Consider the following 18,815-nt stretch of genomic DNA (forward strand, 5'->3'; position numbering starts at 1 on the left):
CAAATGCTCCAGGTCAAGGAAACATTTTCCATCGGTTTCTTAGTTTTCTGCTCCGCACACCAGCAAATTTTATTATAATTTCAGAGGAATGGCTGCAAACGAAGAACAAAAATTTTCATAATAAATTCAAGTATATGATAAAAATACTACTTGCAAGCCTTAGGAAGGAGTAGGTATTAATTAAAATGGGAGTTATTTTTTTTCTGTCAAATTCTGTCAACACTATAGAATGAAGAAAATTCATAAAACATTCTAAAATATATATATCCCATTCAGCAACAGAAAAAAAAATCTGGGATATAAGCAAGACATCTAGAATAAGAAAACAAGTGAGAATTCAAAAAAAAAATTCTATAACAATGTTAAGAAATAATTGTGATAAACAAGAGACACAGAAATAAGTCTTATTTCCTGCAAGAAGTAAGAACATTAGAGTCAATCGTGACAGAGGTTTAATGTAAAAAGGTAAAGACAGTCCAGGGAAGGTGTAACAGTATTAATGTAAAAGCTAATTTGCACCAAAACTTTTCAAAAAACAGAACAGTGTCTTCTGTACCTTTCAAACTAACTCCAGTAAGCCATGGGCAGTAAGAAGAAACTGCAGTGGGCTAATAAAAGAAGAAAGGACAGGGCCATCCTGGAACATTTCCAAGGTAGGTAATTTTTTTTGAAAAGTACTTAGCAAATGATCAATTAACCTGGTGACTCCTGTTTTAAAATGATTCACACATAATAACAGAAGAGGTGATCGTTGACTGCTCCAGAGTAAGAGGTCCTGAGACTTTTCAAATCCATAAATAATGGGGTTGATTAAAAATAGGTCCTCCAAATCTATCTAATTGCCTTCTATTTTTAATGTAAATTCTTTTCATTGATTTTTAAAATGGATAGCCCATTAAAACACATTAATCATGACCCTAAGAGTGTATTTGTATTGCAAAAAGCCTAAAGCGAAGAATAAAAAGCAATTTCCCACCACATGAAACTGAGGCAGAAACCTCACCAGAGAGAGCTGGGCCCTACTTTTCCCAGGAAAAAAAAAAAAAGCGTTTCTGGGTAAAAGCTGGGAGGTGAGGTATTGTTATGAAAAAAATGTTCGACTGTATGACAGCTGTTTTAGAGTGTTCGGGGCCATGTGTGTCTTATTTGGGTAAACGGTCTCTAATTTTGTAAAGCCAAAATAAAAACACATGATTGGTCCTGTTATGTTTTTTATTACATGAGTAATGCATGCTCATAACTGCATACATTCTAGAAAATGCAGCTAAGAAAAACTAACACGAAAAATAATCCATAATACCATCATCCAGAGATAACATGGAGACAATCTGCATACACATACTTAGGTTTTTAAAACATATGATATATATTTTTAAATGCAGATATATAATACATGTTTGTGACCTCCGTTTATACTAAGAAAAAAATCATACACATTTTGGATGTTGCTAAATATAGTTCTTCAAAATCGTGGTTAATGTAACACAGATATGTATCACCATTTACTCAACCTTCTTTCTAGTACTGGACTTTATAAAAAGCGCTTCACTAAAGGTCTTGCAGCTAAATCCTCGCCAACATCCTTAATTACTTAGGATAGATCCCAAAAAGTAAACTCATCAAAGCAAAGAATACACGCACTTTGTGAGCGGTGACTGACACCTTGCGGAAAGTCAGCTTGTCGTCAGCCATCTCACAGTCCCTGGAGTGACGGAAGAAAGTGAACCCTTTTTTCTTGGCAGCCTGACGGACGGAGCTTGATGCTTGTTTGTGGCTGATCATTCATCTCTGACCGACATTTTCGCTGCGACATAGCGACTTTTGTCAACACTGGGGCCGACCACAAGCTGTGCTTCTCCAACCACAAACAGGTGGTGAAATTTCCACACCTTTCCAACATAAAATGATGTGCATGGCAACTCTTCTGCAGAATAAGTCCTCATGTATGATGTCAAATGTTATAAAATTCAGGCGCATTTTATGAGAGCGGACATAAAATTAGTCCTGTGAGGATTATTTATGTACTTCATTTTAAACACTTTGAGGGGTGAAAATTTCGGCCGTGACAGCGGAGGGTGCTGTGCAGGTGCAGCCAGACGCGGAGACCCTGCCCGGGGCTGAGCACCGCCTCGGCTCTGCTGCCTGCAGAAAAACCCCTTAAGACCCAGAGGTGCCGCACCCCGCCACTTCCGCTGCCAGGGGCGAAGCTTACATGGAGGTGTGGAGTGGTGGGGCAGTTTATGAAGCAGGTCTAGGTTCCTAAGGTCACATTTAGGGTGCTAAGGTGTCTGAGCACACAAGGTAAGGGGTATGACGGGGAACCGCGTTTGCTGGGAATGGGGTTCCATTAGGAGCATCGTGCAGGACTCCTTCCTTCGCTGGCCACCAGTTTGAACCATTGGATGGGGAAAGCCAGTCAGAGGGGACTGGGGGACCAGCTGACCTGACGGACAAGGGCCAGTGTGTTGGGACGGGCCGGTTCAGAGGGCATTGGCCAAGACATGAACTTGCGACTGAGAAATCTTTCTCCTGACCCTGTACGTGAGCCCCTGGGATAGAGACACATCTTTGGACAGTTGGGGACACCCTGGAACCTGGGAGTAGTTTCCTAGGAATAAGGGGCCAGGATCTAGGAGAGGCCAATTTTGAGAAGTGTCACTACCATGCTTGTTAGGGTCACAGAAAAGTTTTCCGAGCCTTAAAAAAGAAAAAGAAAACCTTATCCAAGGCTTTAAGTCTCTAAATATGACAATTACTTTCAAGCAATCACATGCTTGAAAACTCCCCTGCATGTGAGCGCGCAAATGCAGAAGGAACAGCATGTTAAGTTTCTGAACTCTGGGGTGGGGTGGGGGCTGGGGGGCCGGGTACCTCAGCTGATTTGTGAGACTGGAAAAGCTACGAACGGAATGTGTAGTCCACAGCTAGGTCCTTGTCACAGGTTGGGTGCTCCAGGCTGCAAACTCAGACACAGAGCTAGTGTGCGGCATGTATATTAGGGAGTGCCCTTCGGCTGGGCCCCTGTGGGAGACAGGAAGAATGGAGCCTGGACATGCTGCCTTAGCAGATTCCGTGGAGGCAGTCAGGAGTGTCAGGGCTGTCCCCTTCTGGACTGAAATGGTCCAGCCTCCATACTCCCACCTGGATCTGCCATTGGATTTGGGTCATCCTGGGGCTGCACCGCCCTCGGTGACCGACTCTCAGCACCTGAGATGGCCGCAGACAGCCTTCCCAGCAGCTGGGGCCTCCTCAAGGCGGATCTGGGTGGCACACCTGAGTCCATCACAGTGCATTTCCTGGACACTTACACCACGTAAGCCCCGAGGTTCTCACTCCCCACTTCTCCCCTAATTTCTGCAGGATGGCACATAGGATTGGGGGTGCAAGCCAAGGCACAAGCACACGAGTACGACTAAGTTATGAAGCCGAATACAATTTTTCTAAAATGTGCATCGTATGGAAAATTCAATTGGCCATAGTCGAGGAAACTCTGAATTATCTTCCTATACTTTAGAGAAAACATTACAAAATTAGTATCAATGAAGAGCCCGAAAATGTATTAAAAAATATATACGAAAAAGGTGTGCCAGGTTAATAGAAATGTATTTTCCTGGATTCTGTGACGTTTATGGTACTTCTAACTGTATGCTCCCTTTTCTGCCTTCTTTTGTATTCGTAATTTGCGGGGTAGGAGGTTCTTTCTTGGGCCTGGCCCTCGCGACCGCACGAGGACCCGAGGCGGGCAGGGTGGGGGAGCCGGCTCAGGGCACGGCCAGGGGCCACGACTGGATGAGGGGCCGCCCCCACCTGGCGCACGTCACCCAGACATCTCCAGCACAGGACGGAGGACCCAGCACCGACTCCCCAGGATCCCCGCACAGCACGGTGGGTAACAGGAACCCGAACAGCCGGAGGGACGGCCGCGCCCTTCCCGAGCGCATGCGCGGCCGCGCCCCCTCCCCCACTTTCGAGCGGAGCGGATGCGGATGTATTTGAAAGGGCCAATCAGCGCCCAGCCCCTCCACGCCAGCCAATGGGCAGCCCGCGGGGCGGGCGGGGGGCGGAGCCGCTCTTTGAACCGGGACGCGGGCCAGGGTCCCAGGACGCTGTCCTCCGGGTGTCGCGGCTGCGGCCTGCCTGCGCCATGGAGAGCGCGTTCCCAGGAGAGGACTCGCTGCTGCAGAAGCTCAGGGACAGCCACCACCGCTTCCAGAGGCACATGCAGCAGTTGCTAGAGAAGGTGAGGACCCCCACCGGCCCGCCGGGAGGGGCAGGGGGCCGCGAGGCCGGCGGGAAAGGGGAAAACCGGGCTGGGGACCGTGGTTAAGAAGGGGAGCGGCGGGGAGGGGATGTGGAGACCGGGGCGGGAAAGGTCTGGGAGGGGTTAGATGGGATCAGGGGCTGAGGGCAAGGAGAGAGGTGGAGGGGCCTAGGGTCCGGGGGCAGGTGAAGGAGTTGGGGAGTCTCCAGACTTCCAGCCTCGCGCGGGAGCCTCCTCAACCCCGGTCAGCGGGTACTTGCAACCCTCAGACCTGACGAGGCACCCCTTTCTCTCCTGCAGTACAACCAGCCCTTCGAGGATGCCCCGCTGGTGCAAATGTCCACGCTGACCTATACGACGCCCCAGGGTAAGGCGTCATTCGGCCCTCTGAATATTTACCGTTAAGAGTGTCAACATAAGAGTCTTCCTACAGTTTGAAAACTGTCCCTGCTCTCCTATGAAAATACACCTAGTAGGAACTAAAACAAAGCTAGTTCCCTTGACCCTATAAATTACCGAAATTACTTATTCCCAACAGAGTTACTTATTAAAATAATTCTGAAGACAGATGCATCCTGATTTAAAAAAAAAAAAAAAAAAAGTGCCCCAGCTGGCCATTTAATAAACCATGTCAGCTTGGGCTGGTGGCTTTAGCCAGACTATGTCTCAGTTTCTTCATCTGTAAAATAGGAAGATGATGACAATAATATCTCCTTGGTGTGGAGGTTGTGATAGTTACAGGGGAGTGCTTGTGAAACTCTCGGAACAGTGCCCTGCACCAGTAAACACTGTTGACTCGGAGCAGTAACTGTCCTTGAGGTTCCGAATACTTGGGCCTAAATCTAGGGAGAAAGAGCCATTCTGTTTCATGGGTGGCATTGCAGACTGACTTAAATCTCATGGATTCTCTTTGGTTTAAGAGCTGGAGAAAGTTTGCACTGAGTGACGTCAGGTCTTCGCATTCAGCCTTATTACCAACTCATTATTACTGAAAAAAGCAAATCTCAGATCCAGTTCTGCGGTGTGTTGGGTAGACAGGCACAAAAAGCTTCATAAGACCTGCTCTTTAAATGCAATCCTAGCTGCCTCCCTTCACTGACCCAACCTTACATTGGGTTTAAGAGATCCCTCAAGGAGCAACCAAGGGATTCCAGCTGCAGATTTCTGTTACTCGCTGGTCTGCCACAGGCAGTGACAACTAACCCCAGGGCAGGACACAGAGTTCTGTAGGAATTATTCCTACAAGCTTTGCTAAGAATGAGCAGAGTCTAAACTATTCTGGCCAGTTCGCAGATGTCACATACCACTAATTTCACCAGTGCACGCTCATTTCTGACCCCCATTTTGATGAGAATGATAATCAGATCACCTACACCCTGAGAGCAGTGACACTTTAGGGTGTAGAAGAGCATCTGGAGAGCTTGTGAAAACAACCCAGCGATGCTGATGCTGATTCTGCAGGCTGCGAGCTGACAGGCTCCTAGCTGTTGACAGCACGGGCCCTGGACCTGTTGCTCAGCCTGGAGAGTGGCCCGTCTGATGAATGCCGGCTGACCACTCTCATAGCATGAATTCCCAGTGAGGGAACAGACAGGAACCAACTCTCACACTGATAACGACGAAGGCGGCAGGAAAGGAACCGTGGTTCGTATGCGCTGACCGCTAAGCACTTGCTTCTCAGAGTGCCATGTTTGTGATTCTGAGCCCTGAGAGGCAGGCACTATTTGTGGAATCATCCTTGTTCCCTAGCAGGGGGCACAGCAGAAGAAACTTGCCCCATGTCCCTTGGCTAAAGGGATAAAGCATGGGTTTGACTCCAAGCACGCATGCCCAGGCATCGCCCTGTTCTGGAGAGGCTGTGTGGCTTCGGGTCAGGAGCACAGTCCCTCCAGGGTTCACTCTATGGCTCCTCCACATGGTCGAGTGGCCTGGGCTGGTTACTTGACCCTGCTGTGTCTCCATCTGTGCAATGAACCTGGCGACCGCCTATCCTTAGGGGGTTAGGTAGGCGTCAATTCGAGTTACACGTAAGTGAGTTTTTAAGAAGATTAAGGTACACTTGGAAGGGTTTAGAATAAAGCCCTGAACAGGGAAAGCACGCATGGGAGTTTTTGCTATTATCATCATCAACAATCAGCTCAAGCCTGGAAACACAGCCATCTCTTCTGATTGACTTGAACTGGTCTGGGAGCAGATGAAGGTTTGGGAAGAGATTTAGAACCTCGCCCGTGTTCCATAACTAGGATGTGGCGGGGCTCCAGAACTCAGCGTCTCCCCTCGCAGTGCTTGGGGCTTGCTCTGTGTGCGCAATGCATAGATGGCCCCCAGGAAGCACTTACTCCATGCATCGGGTAGGGAGATGGTCCTCGAAAGTGCTCGCTCTCTCGCTCCAGGTAGTATGTAGGTCACCCTCTGTGCATCTGTCCAGAGGCCAGTCCCTGATCTACACATGTCCCTTGTTCCCATTGCCCTTTGCAGCTTAATGACGGAATCTGACCAGCTGCTGCCCACTAGGTGGGAGAGATTTTCGTTAATGATAGATTCTTGTCTAATCTTGATTTTTAAATAACCTTCAACCTCACAAAGATGGTCAACGACAGAAGATCAGAAAAACAGCTTGGTTTTAATAATATGACTTTCTTTTGCCTGTCACTTTGGTTTTCTTTGAATGTAGATTAAACAAATTCGGTATTTAGGATTCCATAAGTGATCATTTTTATTTTTTTATTTTTTTTCTTAAGGACTGAAAGTTTGGGGTGGAAAACTAGTGAAGAAAAGAAGCAAAGGACAAGTCCAGGTATTCAGGGTCGCGTTTCATTGCTGCCCCGCCTCGCAGGGGAGGAGCGCTGACGTGGACAAGGCGCAGGCAAGCTGTCACAGCACGCAGCGCCGGAGGCCACGGGGGGCGCTTCCCCCGGCTTTCTCACCTTTGCCGCCCTGTTTTCCTGTTTAGGGATTCACTAAGCAGCGTTTCTTCTGTCACTTGTAGCAAGGAGGAGCTGTGTGATGCCTAAGCCCTTCCTGTCCCCCTCCCCTCCTCTGCCTCAGGCCGGGGGGCTCCAACAGCTGGACCCCACGTGCAAAGCCGAGCCAGCTTCGGCCACAGCTGCACGCTTACTGATTGGGTCCTCACAGAAAACACCGCGCTGAGATCCTTCTGGGAAAGAAAAATGCCTCTTTTCGTCTTCGGAAAAGGGGAGGGCGCTGTGTTCAGGCTCAGGCTTCCTTCCTTCCACGTTGCGCTCCGTGTCAAAACCCAGGTGTGGTTGGTGGCGTTCCCCCCGAGCAGCCGCGTGCTCTGTCATGTCTGTGGCAGGGGCCGATACTGCGGCCTTCCTGCTGTGGAGTCTCATGAGAGTGACCGCTGCAGGGACTTTGGGTATTCCCTTAGTCACCGCTTCTCAGCCGAGGAGCCCGCGCCCAGGAATGAAAACCTCGGGGTCAGAGTTCCATCCCGATCGCCAGCAGTCCTACAGTCAGGTTTCCTCCTGATTAATTGCTTTAACTACACACATAGCATGTTCAGTCCTAGAAATGTTAGAAATACACGTAACTACGTACTTAAAATTGGCCTGACTTCTCTAGATAGTCGCTAATGATACTTCAGTGAAATGTGATTCCTTGTTATAATACACATGTAAGCACACGCAATTACTTTCTTCTTCCCACTTAACGTATATTGTGAACATTCCTTTTTCACCGTATAATTCGATCGTTTTTTTAATTGCTCTCTTGTTGGCAGGCATTTAGCTATTTTCACCTTTATTATAAATCAGGATTTATACTTTTTCTGTAAAGGCCAGATGATAAATATTTTAGGCGTGCTGGCCACGTGGTCTCTGTCGTAAGGGGGAGTCAGCCATAGACCGTACGTGAACTGTTGGGCATGGTCAGTTACCCATAAAACTTTCTAAGACCCCATTATAAATACGCCTCAGAAAATCATCCTGATTTCTTCCCAGTATTGATTTCACCCTTTTTTAAGAAGTGGGGTTATTAGGTCAAAAGACATGTATTCTTTCAATTATACTTATTAATTAGTGATACCCATCAATCAGACAAATGCCTGGTGGTCCTGGTGACAAAATGTTGTCATCTGGACATTTATTTAAGGTTTTTGCTTAAAATGTAGGGATACCCCATCTGGGGTCTACAGAATTTTAAAGCCCTTTCCTGGGATTAGAAGGCTGGGCGTGGTCCGTGATGCGAGCTCGGGCATCTACACCTCCATTGAATTGTCACGGCAAGTCCTGCCACCTCCAAACAGGATTCAGTTACCCAGTGTTCGCGGGGAGCCCTGAAACCCCGAGACTCTTAGAGGCGATGCCTCTGAGCCATCCCTGCAGGAAGAGGCCTCACCACTTCCTCCTGTCCTCACGGGGCTGGGGTGGTTCCCAAAACATCTTAGCCTATCTGGTACCTTGAATTCTCTCGACTGTCACTAATGAGAGACCATCGATGGCATTTGTTGTGACTTCCCTCGAAGCCATGTGTCAATTAGGCCCTGGAGGGCAGGGGGCGGCCTCCTCCGCAGTGGCTGCCGAGCACCCCTGCCTACGGGGTTACCCCACCTGCTGGAGCTTATGAAGGAGTCGTCGACCCCACAATATTGAGATAAACACATTGTCGTGGTCACGTAAAGTCCCCCCAAGGCCTCTCGAACTCACCCATTCTGCCCGATGCCCTAGTGACAACTCTTTCATTGTGGCTTTTCATTTGCCGTCACACGTGGGCCGAGTGAGCCCCTTGCACTCGGCACTCGCTCCTGCCCACCCCACATTCCCTGCTCCACCGCTCGCCGTCCGAGTGGCCTTTGAAGTTGGAGCATGAGCCGGGGAAGAAAGCGATTCCTTTTCCCTGGGGAATCTCGGCCGTCCGCAAGGAGTTCTGAGGCCTTTATCCGGGATGTCCTGGGAGAGGAGCCTCGCGTGTTCAGGTGGGGATGGTAAGCCGGGTGCTTGACAGTGGCTCCGAGGTGTGTCCTCACTGAACCGAGCATGTCTTTCTTGCCTTCCGCACCTTGAGGACACGAAGACTGTCGGCAGGGGAGAGGGCCCCGCGCAGGCCACAGCCCGAGGCCCCGAGCTGCTCTGTACGCGAGACCCGGGAGTGGGTGAGTGTCCCCTGGGCTAAAGTGTCCTGTTTCTCCTTCTCAGCTCCCAGAGGGGCTGTCTTGCCCATAGTTACATCTGTGACACTTAGCACATAAATGATATCAAATATTCTGAAATAATGAACGCATGGGCCTCATCCCCCCATACCATTTTTTTAACTCTTTGCAAAATAATCATCATCATCATCATCATCATCATCATCATCATCATCTAATTGATCTCGAGACTTTAATACGACGAAGTCGTGCCCTGGTGAGGTGGTGGCAGAGACCCCCGGCCCCGCGGCGGACCCCCCTGCCTCTGCAGCCGCTCGTCCTTGATCCTTGTTCCCGGGGAGGCCTCCGCGGCCTCCGGAGCGCCATGCCCTGGGATTTTCCTCCTGTCCCTCCCTCCTCCTCAGCCCTCTGTCGCCCACCTCCCTCCTTCGCAGGGCGCCCTTTCTCGAGAGTTGGCCCGAGCCCCTCCCGCTGGCAGAACCCCAAGCTCAGACCCCATCCGGCTGTGTCCGTTGCGGCCTCTCTCCTTGAGAACTTCGTCTAAATTGAAACAGCCACCCACAGACTTGTCCTCGGTACGAGGGTTACCGCCGCCCTCCCTCTAGAATGAGCCAGAAAGCCAGCGTCCTCCTCACCCTAGTCCCTCACATCCAGGACATCGCTGCCCTGTGTCCTTTGTCCCTTGCCGTCTCTCACGCCTTGGGGCCCCCGCTGCACCCCCACAGTGCCCGCTCCTGGCTCCCTCCGCCCCACTCACATCTTCGCTCACACGCCTGGTCATGCCTCTCCCCTGTCCGAAGCAAGGCAATGTCTTCCCATTGCTCTGGATAAAAGCAGAGCCCGCGCCATGCCCGGCCTGCCCACCATCTTCTCACTCCCCGGGGAGGCCGCCCCCCGCCCCAGATCCGAGCCCCACTTCACCTAAGCTCTGTCCGTCCGGCCCGTCTCCTGGAGGCCGTGAAGCAGCTGTGTGATTACAGACTTCGTAACGGGTCCTAAACGCCCGTGTCCTGCTGGAACCGGCCTGTCTGGAGCCTTCGTCTGCTCCGGGTCGTGTTCTAACCAGGAAACTGGTGGCCTGAGCGAAGATATTTACTCACAGACGTCATTAGTCCCCTGGCATTAATCCACATGTTACCTCCATATGCCGCCTGTAGGTCCACGAATGTCCCAGATCGTGTGAAGGAATTAGAAACGGTTATTCACTGGCCAGTGTGGAAGTACGAGCCATCTCTGGCTATTCAAATGAATTGAAAATTAAACAAAGTTTTAAATTCAGCTCCCCAGCCTCAGTAGCCACATTCCAAGTATTCACCAGCCACGTGTGGCTCGTGGCTGCAGATGGAGAGCTGTCGCTGCAGGAAGGCCTGTCGGTGCCGCCGGCCTAGAGCGACTCAGCCTCGAGGACCGGCGGTCCCTGGAAGAGGCAGAGGTGACGTAAAAGCTGTCCTTGTCCATCTCCACCACCGGAGGCAAGTCCTGTCCTCACTGGCTCTGCATTACCAGCGATCGGGGTCAGTGACAGACAGGTGGCCGTGTCCTTACCGAAGGGAGCACACCGGAAGCAATGGGAAGCTTTGCTGCAGAACATACTCGGGTGACGTGAAAACCATCCTTGAGAGGAAAGTGCAAGCTTTCTTAAAAACTCTGACAGATTTTCTTCTCTGCTTTCAGATTCGGAGAGCAGCGGCGCTGGCCCCGCTCTGCCGCGGGAAGACCCGGGTGCGGGGACCTTCACGGTAAGGCCCGCGCTCTGTAACAGGGGGCCAGAGTCGGGACCGCGGTGCGAGGGCACGCCTCGTCACCCCCGCCTTCCCAGAGTCCGTCTCCCCGGCTCGCTCTTTGCCAGTCCCGCCCCTCGCTTCTCTGGTCCCCCCCACACCCCCACCTGAGGCTCCCCAGAGGCAGCCAGTCGCTCGCCAGCCCAGCCCCAGCCCGCTTTCCTGGATTGACGCAGAGGCAGGACGATGCTCCTCTGCAGAGAGAAGGCGGATGGTCCACCGCGTGCCATTCGCCTTCATCGAACAGTGTGGAAAGTTGGGTTCTGAGAGGCCGTGTCATGAGGAAGGTGTCCTAGGGAGCATTTCCGGGTGAGCCCTAAAGCCCGTTGGGTCAAGGGGTCACGTACTCGGGCAGGCCGTTGTCCTGCACCTGTCCCCGGTGGTCCCGGAAACCACCTGTCTCCTTACAGGCCCTGCCCCTCCCCTCCCCTCTGCGTCGGGATAGACAGTGCACACGGGCCGTGAGCCATGGAGCGTCCTCCCTGGCCCCTGCCGCAGATGCTAGAGAGCAGGAATGTGGTTTTTCTCTAAAACCGCTTTCTGTGCAGAAGTTTGCTCCTACACCCACGCGTGACTTGGACTGTCCCATTAGAGCAAGGTCGTGACGTGGGGAGGGAAGGGGTCCTTTCTGAAGTATTGCGCAGAGGTGGTGGCGGCCAAGGGGAAGGAAGTAGGTGGTCCCACAGTTGGGAGCACACGGAACAGTGCGCGTCCGTGACCCCCATGTGTGTCCCCGGTCCCTGCTTCTCCCCACTCAGGTGCGGAGGGAGAGGCTAAGGCCCCGTCTCCAGTATGTGGCAGGCGAGGGGTAGGGAGGCGCCCACTCCCGCCCCCCGAGTTGGAATGCATACCGATTGGGGTCGGTTCTGGTGGGCGAGTCCTCGACTCACCAAAGAATATTCAGGTTGTTTTACATTTTTTTGTTATCATAATGCTGTCGTAAACCTCTGCAGGCTTGTATTTTTTGTCATTTTCCTTTTTGGGGGGTCGTTACCGCTGATAAATTCTCTAGAGTCAGATTCCTGGGCCAGGTGGGTTTTCAGAGGGGCTGGACCACCCGGCACTGGTACCAGCAGGAAGGGCCTGAGGAACAGCATTTAAACATTTGTGCATGAATGAACTTGCCAGTTCTTTCCAGAATCCAAGAGCTCACCCCTCCCCCAGAGCTCTCCCGAGTGCGGACTTGAGTGCCGACTTGTCTTCCTTATCAGCCTGCAGGGCCTTGGAGTCCTTTGAAAGATGACTTAAGAAGGAAATATTTGACCCAAGTGGACTCGCTGCTACAAGATAAAGAGTGTTCAGAGGTAATCTGTTTCCCTGAGTTGGTCTTTTGTAATTAAAGCATAAACTAGATGCGCCGAGGGACAGTGTGACCGCGGCTCCGTTCACTCTCCACGGAGCCTGTAAAGGGCATTCTGAGCCGTCGTTTCCAAACCCGTGTGTCCACGAGCTCGCAGACTCCTCTTCCCGAGTAAACGCTCGGGTCCACCAGGGCCGCGGGCTCGCGGAACGGGCAGGTGCACCCTCCGCCGCCCTTTGGGCTCTGGCGGGGCTCATAGGAATCCAGGAGAGTCACCCCCACCCCCCCGCCGGGTGGAGAGGTTTTCAGCTCGTGATTAGAGAAGGGATGGCTCCACGTGCCACCTTCCCTGGGTGACGGGGCTGGCATCGCGTGCGGCTGCCTGTCTCGCCTGCCCCGTCTCGGAGAAAGGCCTGTCTCTAAGGGCCGGAGGTGCCTTCCGCCTGGACCCTAAGGCGGCAGGCCATGTGCTGACCGGCGGTGGCCATATGGACAGCGCTCCCTGATTTTACTAAGACACCTGTTCCTACCCACTGCTGGGAGCCCAACAGGCCACTGTCGTCATGGCCACCCTTGTCAAGCTCAAATGAGGTCTCCTCACCCCTTCCGCGGGTGTGACATCCTCGTTCGTGAGCCCAGAACCAGCGTCTCACAACCCCTTCGTTACAATCCTTTGCTTTCATTTCAGCATGACGATTGCAGAGATGGAAGTGACACGTGTGTGACCCCGGCCCCGTCGGCGGCCTCGCCTCCCAGGCCCGCCCTTGGTGAGTGTGACGTGGACACCGCATGAACCGTTTACCGTCACCGTCGGTAGAGACACACTGCCCCCGGCACAGCCCCTGATGCTGGGCACACCCCTGTATACCCACCCGCACCCTGTTAGACACACCTACACGTCATAGGTAGATTCCTCAGAGCTGAAAAACGAGCTGTTTTTTTCCTCTGGGACCTTAGCCCGCTAATTGCTAATTAGCTCTTTATCCCGACTTACTATTAGGAAGATTTCTGAATCTCCACACAATAAACATCCTTCACCTGCATTCAGCAATCAGCGTCTGATCACATCTGTCTAATCATCTCTCACATACACACACACGCACACGGTATCATATGCATCGCCCCTGAATTCTTCACAAGCACCTCCTGAGAACAGGGTGAATCTGCGTAACACCAGGAAACTTGGCACTTGCCAGAAACAGCGTTGACACAGTTTCACCCACTCGTGCTAGCGATGCCCGTTGCGTGGCCTCTTCTGTTTGCTGCGTCGGTTGTCTTCAGTCCAGGGGACAGTCGACTGTATAGTTGGGACACAATATCATATCAGTTTCCGTTGTACAGCGGCGGAGTTTCGGGGGATCTCCTGGGCGGAGGGTGCCGCCTGCGTTGCTGCCGGCAAACCAGCCCTTTCTGGACCTGCCATCCCCCCCGCGTGGCTTCGCCGGCTTTCCGTAAGGAAGAGCTGTCTGTCTCCTCCATAAATGTCCTCCCTCTAGCCCCCAACACGCTTTCTTTTTTAACTTTTCCACAATCAGTAACAACTCAGACTTTTTAAAAATTCACGTTAGGCTCTGCTGCCAGGATTCCGTTCGATGCTCACATTGTCCCAGATTTAGCCTGGAGGGGCCCCTTTCGCGCTGGGGCCGTGTCCTCTGACCTGTCCTCACCGGTTTCTGAGTGAGGACTTCGTCCCCCGGCCCCGATGCCGCAGCTGCCCGCCCCCTCCACAGCGTGTGCTCATTCGGGCCATCGTGCAGCGCCAGGTGATTTCAGAATGGGGCAGCTGTGACGACCGTGAGCACCTGCCGGGGGGGTCCACCATCCCCTGGCAGCTGTCTTCGGTGCCGCACCGAGGGGGACGCTTTCGGAGTACGTGTGCAAAGTTTCATGGACTCTGTTTTCTCCTTCGGTTGTAGTCAGTTTGATATACAGTTGGGGTCCAACTTTTCTGCCTGTATTCAATTTTAGTAGAAGGAGCCCCATCTTCGTTGGTTTTATTTTACTTTTTAATCCACAAAACATTTAACGTCACGCAAACACGAAAGCTGCGTGAAGAGGACTCTCACTTGTTCCTTCTCCACCTCTCCCTGTAGGCAAACGGTGTCATTTTCTGGTTTCTAATTAATCTTTGAAAAGGCCACCAAGTTCTAAACCATCACTTGGGGAAGGAGGACTCCTTTTGGGAAGGGTAGTGGCAGGTAGAAATTTAATTTTGTTAACTAAAAAGAAATTTCTGAGTGGTATCTATTCCCAAATATTTACGAAATTTTTCTTTTGTTTTTCTTCTTTATATTGCTTTAAAATACACGCACGTTGTCATGATCCAGCCTTCCGTCCCGTGATCTCTGCATATGCACCAGCTTAAGCGGTAACACACCCTAACCTTGTGTGTGTGTGTGTTTCTCCAGGGGACTGTGGCAGTGTCTCTGAAGAGAGTCCCGGTGGCCCATGTGAGCCAGCTGCGTCTTCACGCCCCTGTTCAACAGACATGGCTGTAGTGCCCAGAAATGCCAGCGTCACGTTACAAGCGAGCGGTGGTGACAGCTTCTCAAGTAGCCAGTCCTTTGCAGCCGACGACATCGGCAGCGTGACCATCAGCGACCTGTACGCGGGCATGCTGCACTCGATGAGCCGGCTGCTGGGCGCGAAGCCCGCGAGCATCATCTCCACCAAGACCTTCATCGTCCGGAACTGGACCTCGAGGAGGCGGCACGGGTGCAGGAGCAGGGCGCACGGGCCGCGTCCCGGAGGAGGCAGGCGGGGCGCGCACGGGCGTTCCCACCACACGCTTCTGCCCTGTTCTGAGCCTGGGAAAGGGGTGGGAGTGTTAAAAGATTGCCAGAACGTACGAGAAAAGGCAGGATTAAAGTTGGAAAAGGCTCGTCTTGACGTGAACACACCCCAGATCTGTACCTTACAGCCAAGTCGGAAGGCGCCGGCGGGAACGCCCCAGCAGTGTGCTTCGCTGACTTACATAGACTCCATTGCAACGCATCGTCTCGACCAGGAAAATAGATTAATGACGTTACAATGGTTAATTTCTCCCGTAAAAATATTCTCCAGACGAAGAATGCAGCAGGGCGGCAGAGGGAATCATCACAGGGAGCTTGCGAACAGGTTCGCTCAGCTCCACCAGGAGTACTGCCCGAGCCCCAGGAAGCAGCCCTGCCTGCCCTGCCCCCATGCCTCCGCGGTCCGCGCGCCCGGAGCCAGCCCGGGTGGCCCGGGGCGCGCAGAAACCCGCGGGCCGAGCAGACCTTTCAGCAGCGCGCAAGGGAAGAGTTTAAATGAGGCTTTCGAAAACCTGGGCAAACGAGCCGCTGAGGCAGGAACGTGCCTGGCAAAGAGCAGCTCCTCCCCGTCACTTCTCCGGGCCAACCCCGCACAGAAGCCAGGCAGCTCTGAGCGGACAGCTGGCCTTTCCCACGGAAATAACCTTGGAATCCTGAGGAAGTCAGTGTTTCTCAGCGAAGCTCTTTCGGTCCCCGGGGTGCGACCTCTAGGCTGTGCAAAAGATCGTTATGATGAAATTAAGGAGAAATTTGACAAGCTTCATCAGAAGTATTGCCAGAAATCGCCTCAGCAGACAAAGACGCCTTTATGCATTGGAGCGTCGCCAGGTAAAGCAAGCGTGGAAGTTCGGGACAAAAAAGACGACTCCTTAGGAAAATTAAACCTGGTCTCTGGCTTCCCAGGCCCCCACAAGTTGCCAGCATCACCCCACTGGAGCATGAAGCGTTCACCGGGCTCCACCACAGTCGTTCATCCGGCGACATGCTTTGCTCTCACTGCCAGGAGGGGCCCTCAGCCCCTTGCAAAAAGACGCCGCCTCTCAGACCCTCAGGTGTGTGGCAGGTGGGACGCGGCCCAGGGTCCCGCCCGCAGGCCGGGGGACGAGGTCGGCTCTTCACAGCTGGACTAGGAAAAGAAGGTGAGTCTGTTGGACCGCGGGATTCCTCTGTCCATGTTTGTTTTCTAAGCTTTCTCCCCCATCCAGTTCCTTTATGTCAAGCTCACGTTCATGGTGAGGTGCTTCAAGGTCATGCCGAACCCGTTCCCGTGGGAAAAGCCGCACACGTTTTCCGTTGGAATGGCATCTGGGGGGCTTTTCTGAAAAGCGCTTCGCCCCCCACGCTCCATCCGGCCTTGCCGCTGTCATTTCCAGGCCCTTCATCCCGCCCTCGGAAAATGGCCGTTGTCAGGCGAAACTGGCGTGGAAATAATGATGGTCTGTCTACTTCTGGACGTCCTAGTGGGGACGGCGGAGTTGGCTGGCAAGGGGCCGCGCGCCCGCGCCCGCCCGTAACCTCGGTGCCGTGGGCGCTGCCGGCCCCCTGGCCCCCCACCCGCTCCCACGGCGCGGGCCGCAGACCGCCGAGGCCCGGGTCGCCCGGGTGCCGGATTTCCCAGCGCGCACGGCGGTGTGGCCACGAGCCCGGACTTGGACGGTGTGGCCGCTCTGCGTTCCAGGCGCCTCTCCGCCCTCCGGGTTTGGTTCGGCCGGTTGGGGCTCTGTGCGCGGGCGGGGAGGGGGTGACAGGCGAGGCAGCCCCGACCTCTGCGTGCCCCACTCCCCGCCTGCCCGCCTCCACCCACGCGTGCCTCCCCGCGTCCTCCGCGCCCGGCGCGGGTTGCTCCCGCTTTTCCGCCAGCGCAGCCCGGGCCACGCGGAGCAGGGCCCCGCATCACGGAGAACCGCGCCAGGCCCAGTGAGGCCGCGGTCGTGAGCGGAGCACGTGCCTGGAAACGGAGGACCGAGAAGAGAACTCGGCCTCGGGGGCCCAGAGGGGCCCTCCCAGCGCCCCTGGGACTTAACTCCCCGCCGCTGGAGGCCTGCGGTTTCCTCTGAAATCACAATATAAACATATTTAATCATTTTCCTTTTTTTCCTTCTTCTTTCTCTACTTAAATTGTAAGTTTCTTGAGGAAAGGGACCAAATCTGCCAGGACTACGGAGGACTCTCAGTGGCTGACATCTGACGCTTTCTGTGCATCAGGCCACAGTGACCCTTTTTCACACCTTCCTTTCTGGATCCCCCGCGAACCCTTTGATTACGTAGCTTCTGCCTCTTCTTTTGACACATAAAGGTGCAGCTTAAGTCATGACTGCACGGGCAGCGCATGGCCGGGCCAGGGCCTGAAAGCCCATCCGCGTAACCACCAGGTCGCACTGCTGGTGTGTGTGGGGGGGTCGCCGTCAGGTGGTTGTGCTTTGGAGGGGGGGGCTGCGTTCCTTAGGGTATTACACATAGTGCCATTTTCTGTAGTGGACGCTATTTAAATCAGTTCAGCTTTTGGTGGCTGGCATTGGGAATTCTAGTGGAATTTTACTGAAATCCTTTTGTCTTCTTTTTTTTTCCAGAAAACACATCTTTCAGAATGGAAAAGTGATTTTGTGTTAGAAAGCTCGAAGCCAGAAATCTGTACCCAGGTTACCTTAGAGTGCCGCCCCTCTTCCCCCTCAGTCCGTGCGCACGTGACTCGCAAGAATATTTTAGAACTCACTTCAGTTATCTGCCTTCAAAGCAAATTTCGGTGAAATCGGCTTCATTGAGATGACTGAGTTCTTGGTATAGAAATTGTTGGAATAAAGCCGCTTGATTAAAATAATGTTATACATTATAGGGCTATTATTGTGTTTTCTTTGCTAAATTTAGATGTGCCAGCAGAAATCTCTCCTATATTTCCTATTTCCTTAGAGAAATTGTTTGCTGTGAAACCTAACTTTAGGCCCTGGATACAGTACAGTGATCCTTGAAGGGAAATCCAGCTGCTAAGTCTTTTAAATTCAGACCCTTGGGACTTGGTTTAGGACCTTCCAAATCAGGAGGAAGCAAACTGAAACACAGTGGCCAAACCCATGTTGAGCAGTCGTTAACATATTGCTATGTGTTATGGAGGCTTTGTTTTATTTAAATACGAGTTTAGAGATAAGATTAAATTACACGTCTTCCTTCCCATCCCCTTCCTAGGCTGTCCCTCTCCTGACACTAATGCGAACCCTCTTCCCCCCACGTCTTTATACTGGGACCATGTGACCTGTGTGTCTTAGCTGAGGCTACATAAAATACCGGACTGGGTGGCTTAAACAGCAGACTCTGATTTCTCGCAGAGACCAGGGTGCCAGTGTGGTCGGCTTCTGGGGAGGAAGCCTCCTGACCTGCAGACAGTACCTTTTCTTTCTCCTTACATGGTGGAGAGTGGGCACTGTCTGGTGTCTATAAGGGCACCCTAATCCCACCCTAAAGCCCCCACCCAAAGCTCGCATCTCAGATACCGTCACACTAAGGTCAGGGGTCCCACATGAGAACTCGGGCAGACGCGTTCAGTCCAGACCCCTGTGAATCAGGAAGAAAGGCTGGC

At 52.7% G+C, this 18,815-nt stretch overlaps 1 protein-coding gene across 1 annotated transcript; it reads left to right on the plus strand.

The window, feature by feature from the left end:
* Positions 1-3,965: 3,965 nt before the first annotated feature.
* Positions 3,966-18,074, plus strand: LOC107517830 (Holliday junction recognition protein). Its single transcript, XM_016158969.2, is given in 10 exon segments — positions 3,966-4,089; positions 4,092-4,240; positions 4,562-4,628; positions 7,003-7,058; positions 9,287-9,374; positions 11,046-11,110; positions 12,364-12,456; positions 13,141-13,219; positions 14,861-16,383; positions 17,815-18,074. Coding segments are annotated over 9 exon segments (2,220 nt in total). The 5' UTR covers positions 3,966-3,980; the 3' UTR covers positions 16,375-16,383; positions 17,815-18,074.
* The last annotated feature ends 741 nt before the right edge of the window (positions 18,075-18,815 follow it).

Source organism: Rousettus aegyptiacus, unplaced genomic scaffold (genome assembly GCF_014176215.1).
Source record: "Rousettus aegyptiacus isolate mRouAeg1 unplaced genomic scaffold, mRouAeg1.p scaffold_m13_p_2, whole genome shotgun sequence".
NCBI lineage: Eukaryota > Metazoa > Chordata > Mammalia > Chiroptera > Pteropodidae > Rousettus > Rousettus aegyptiacus.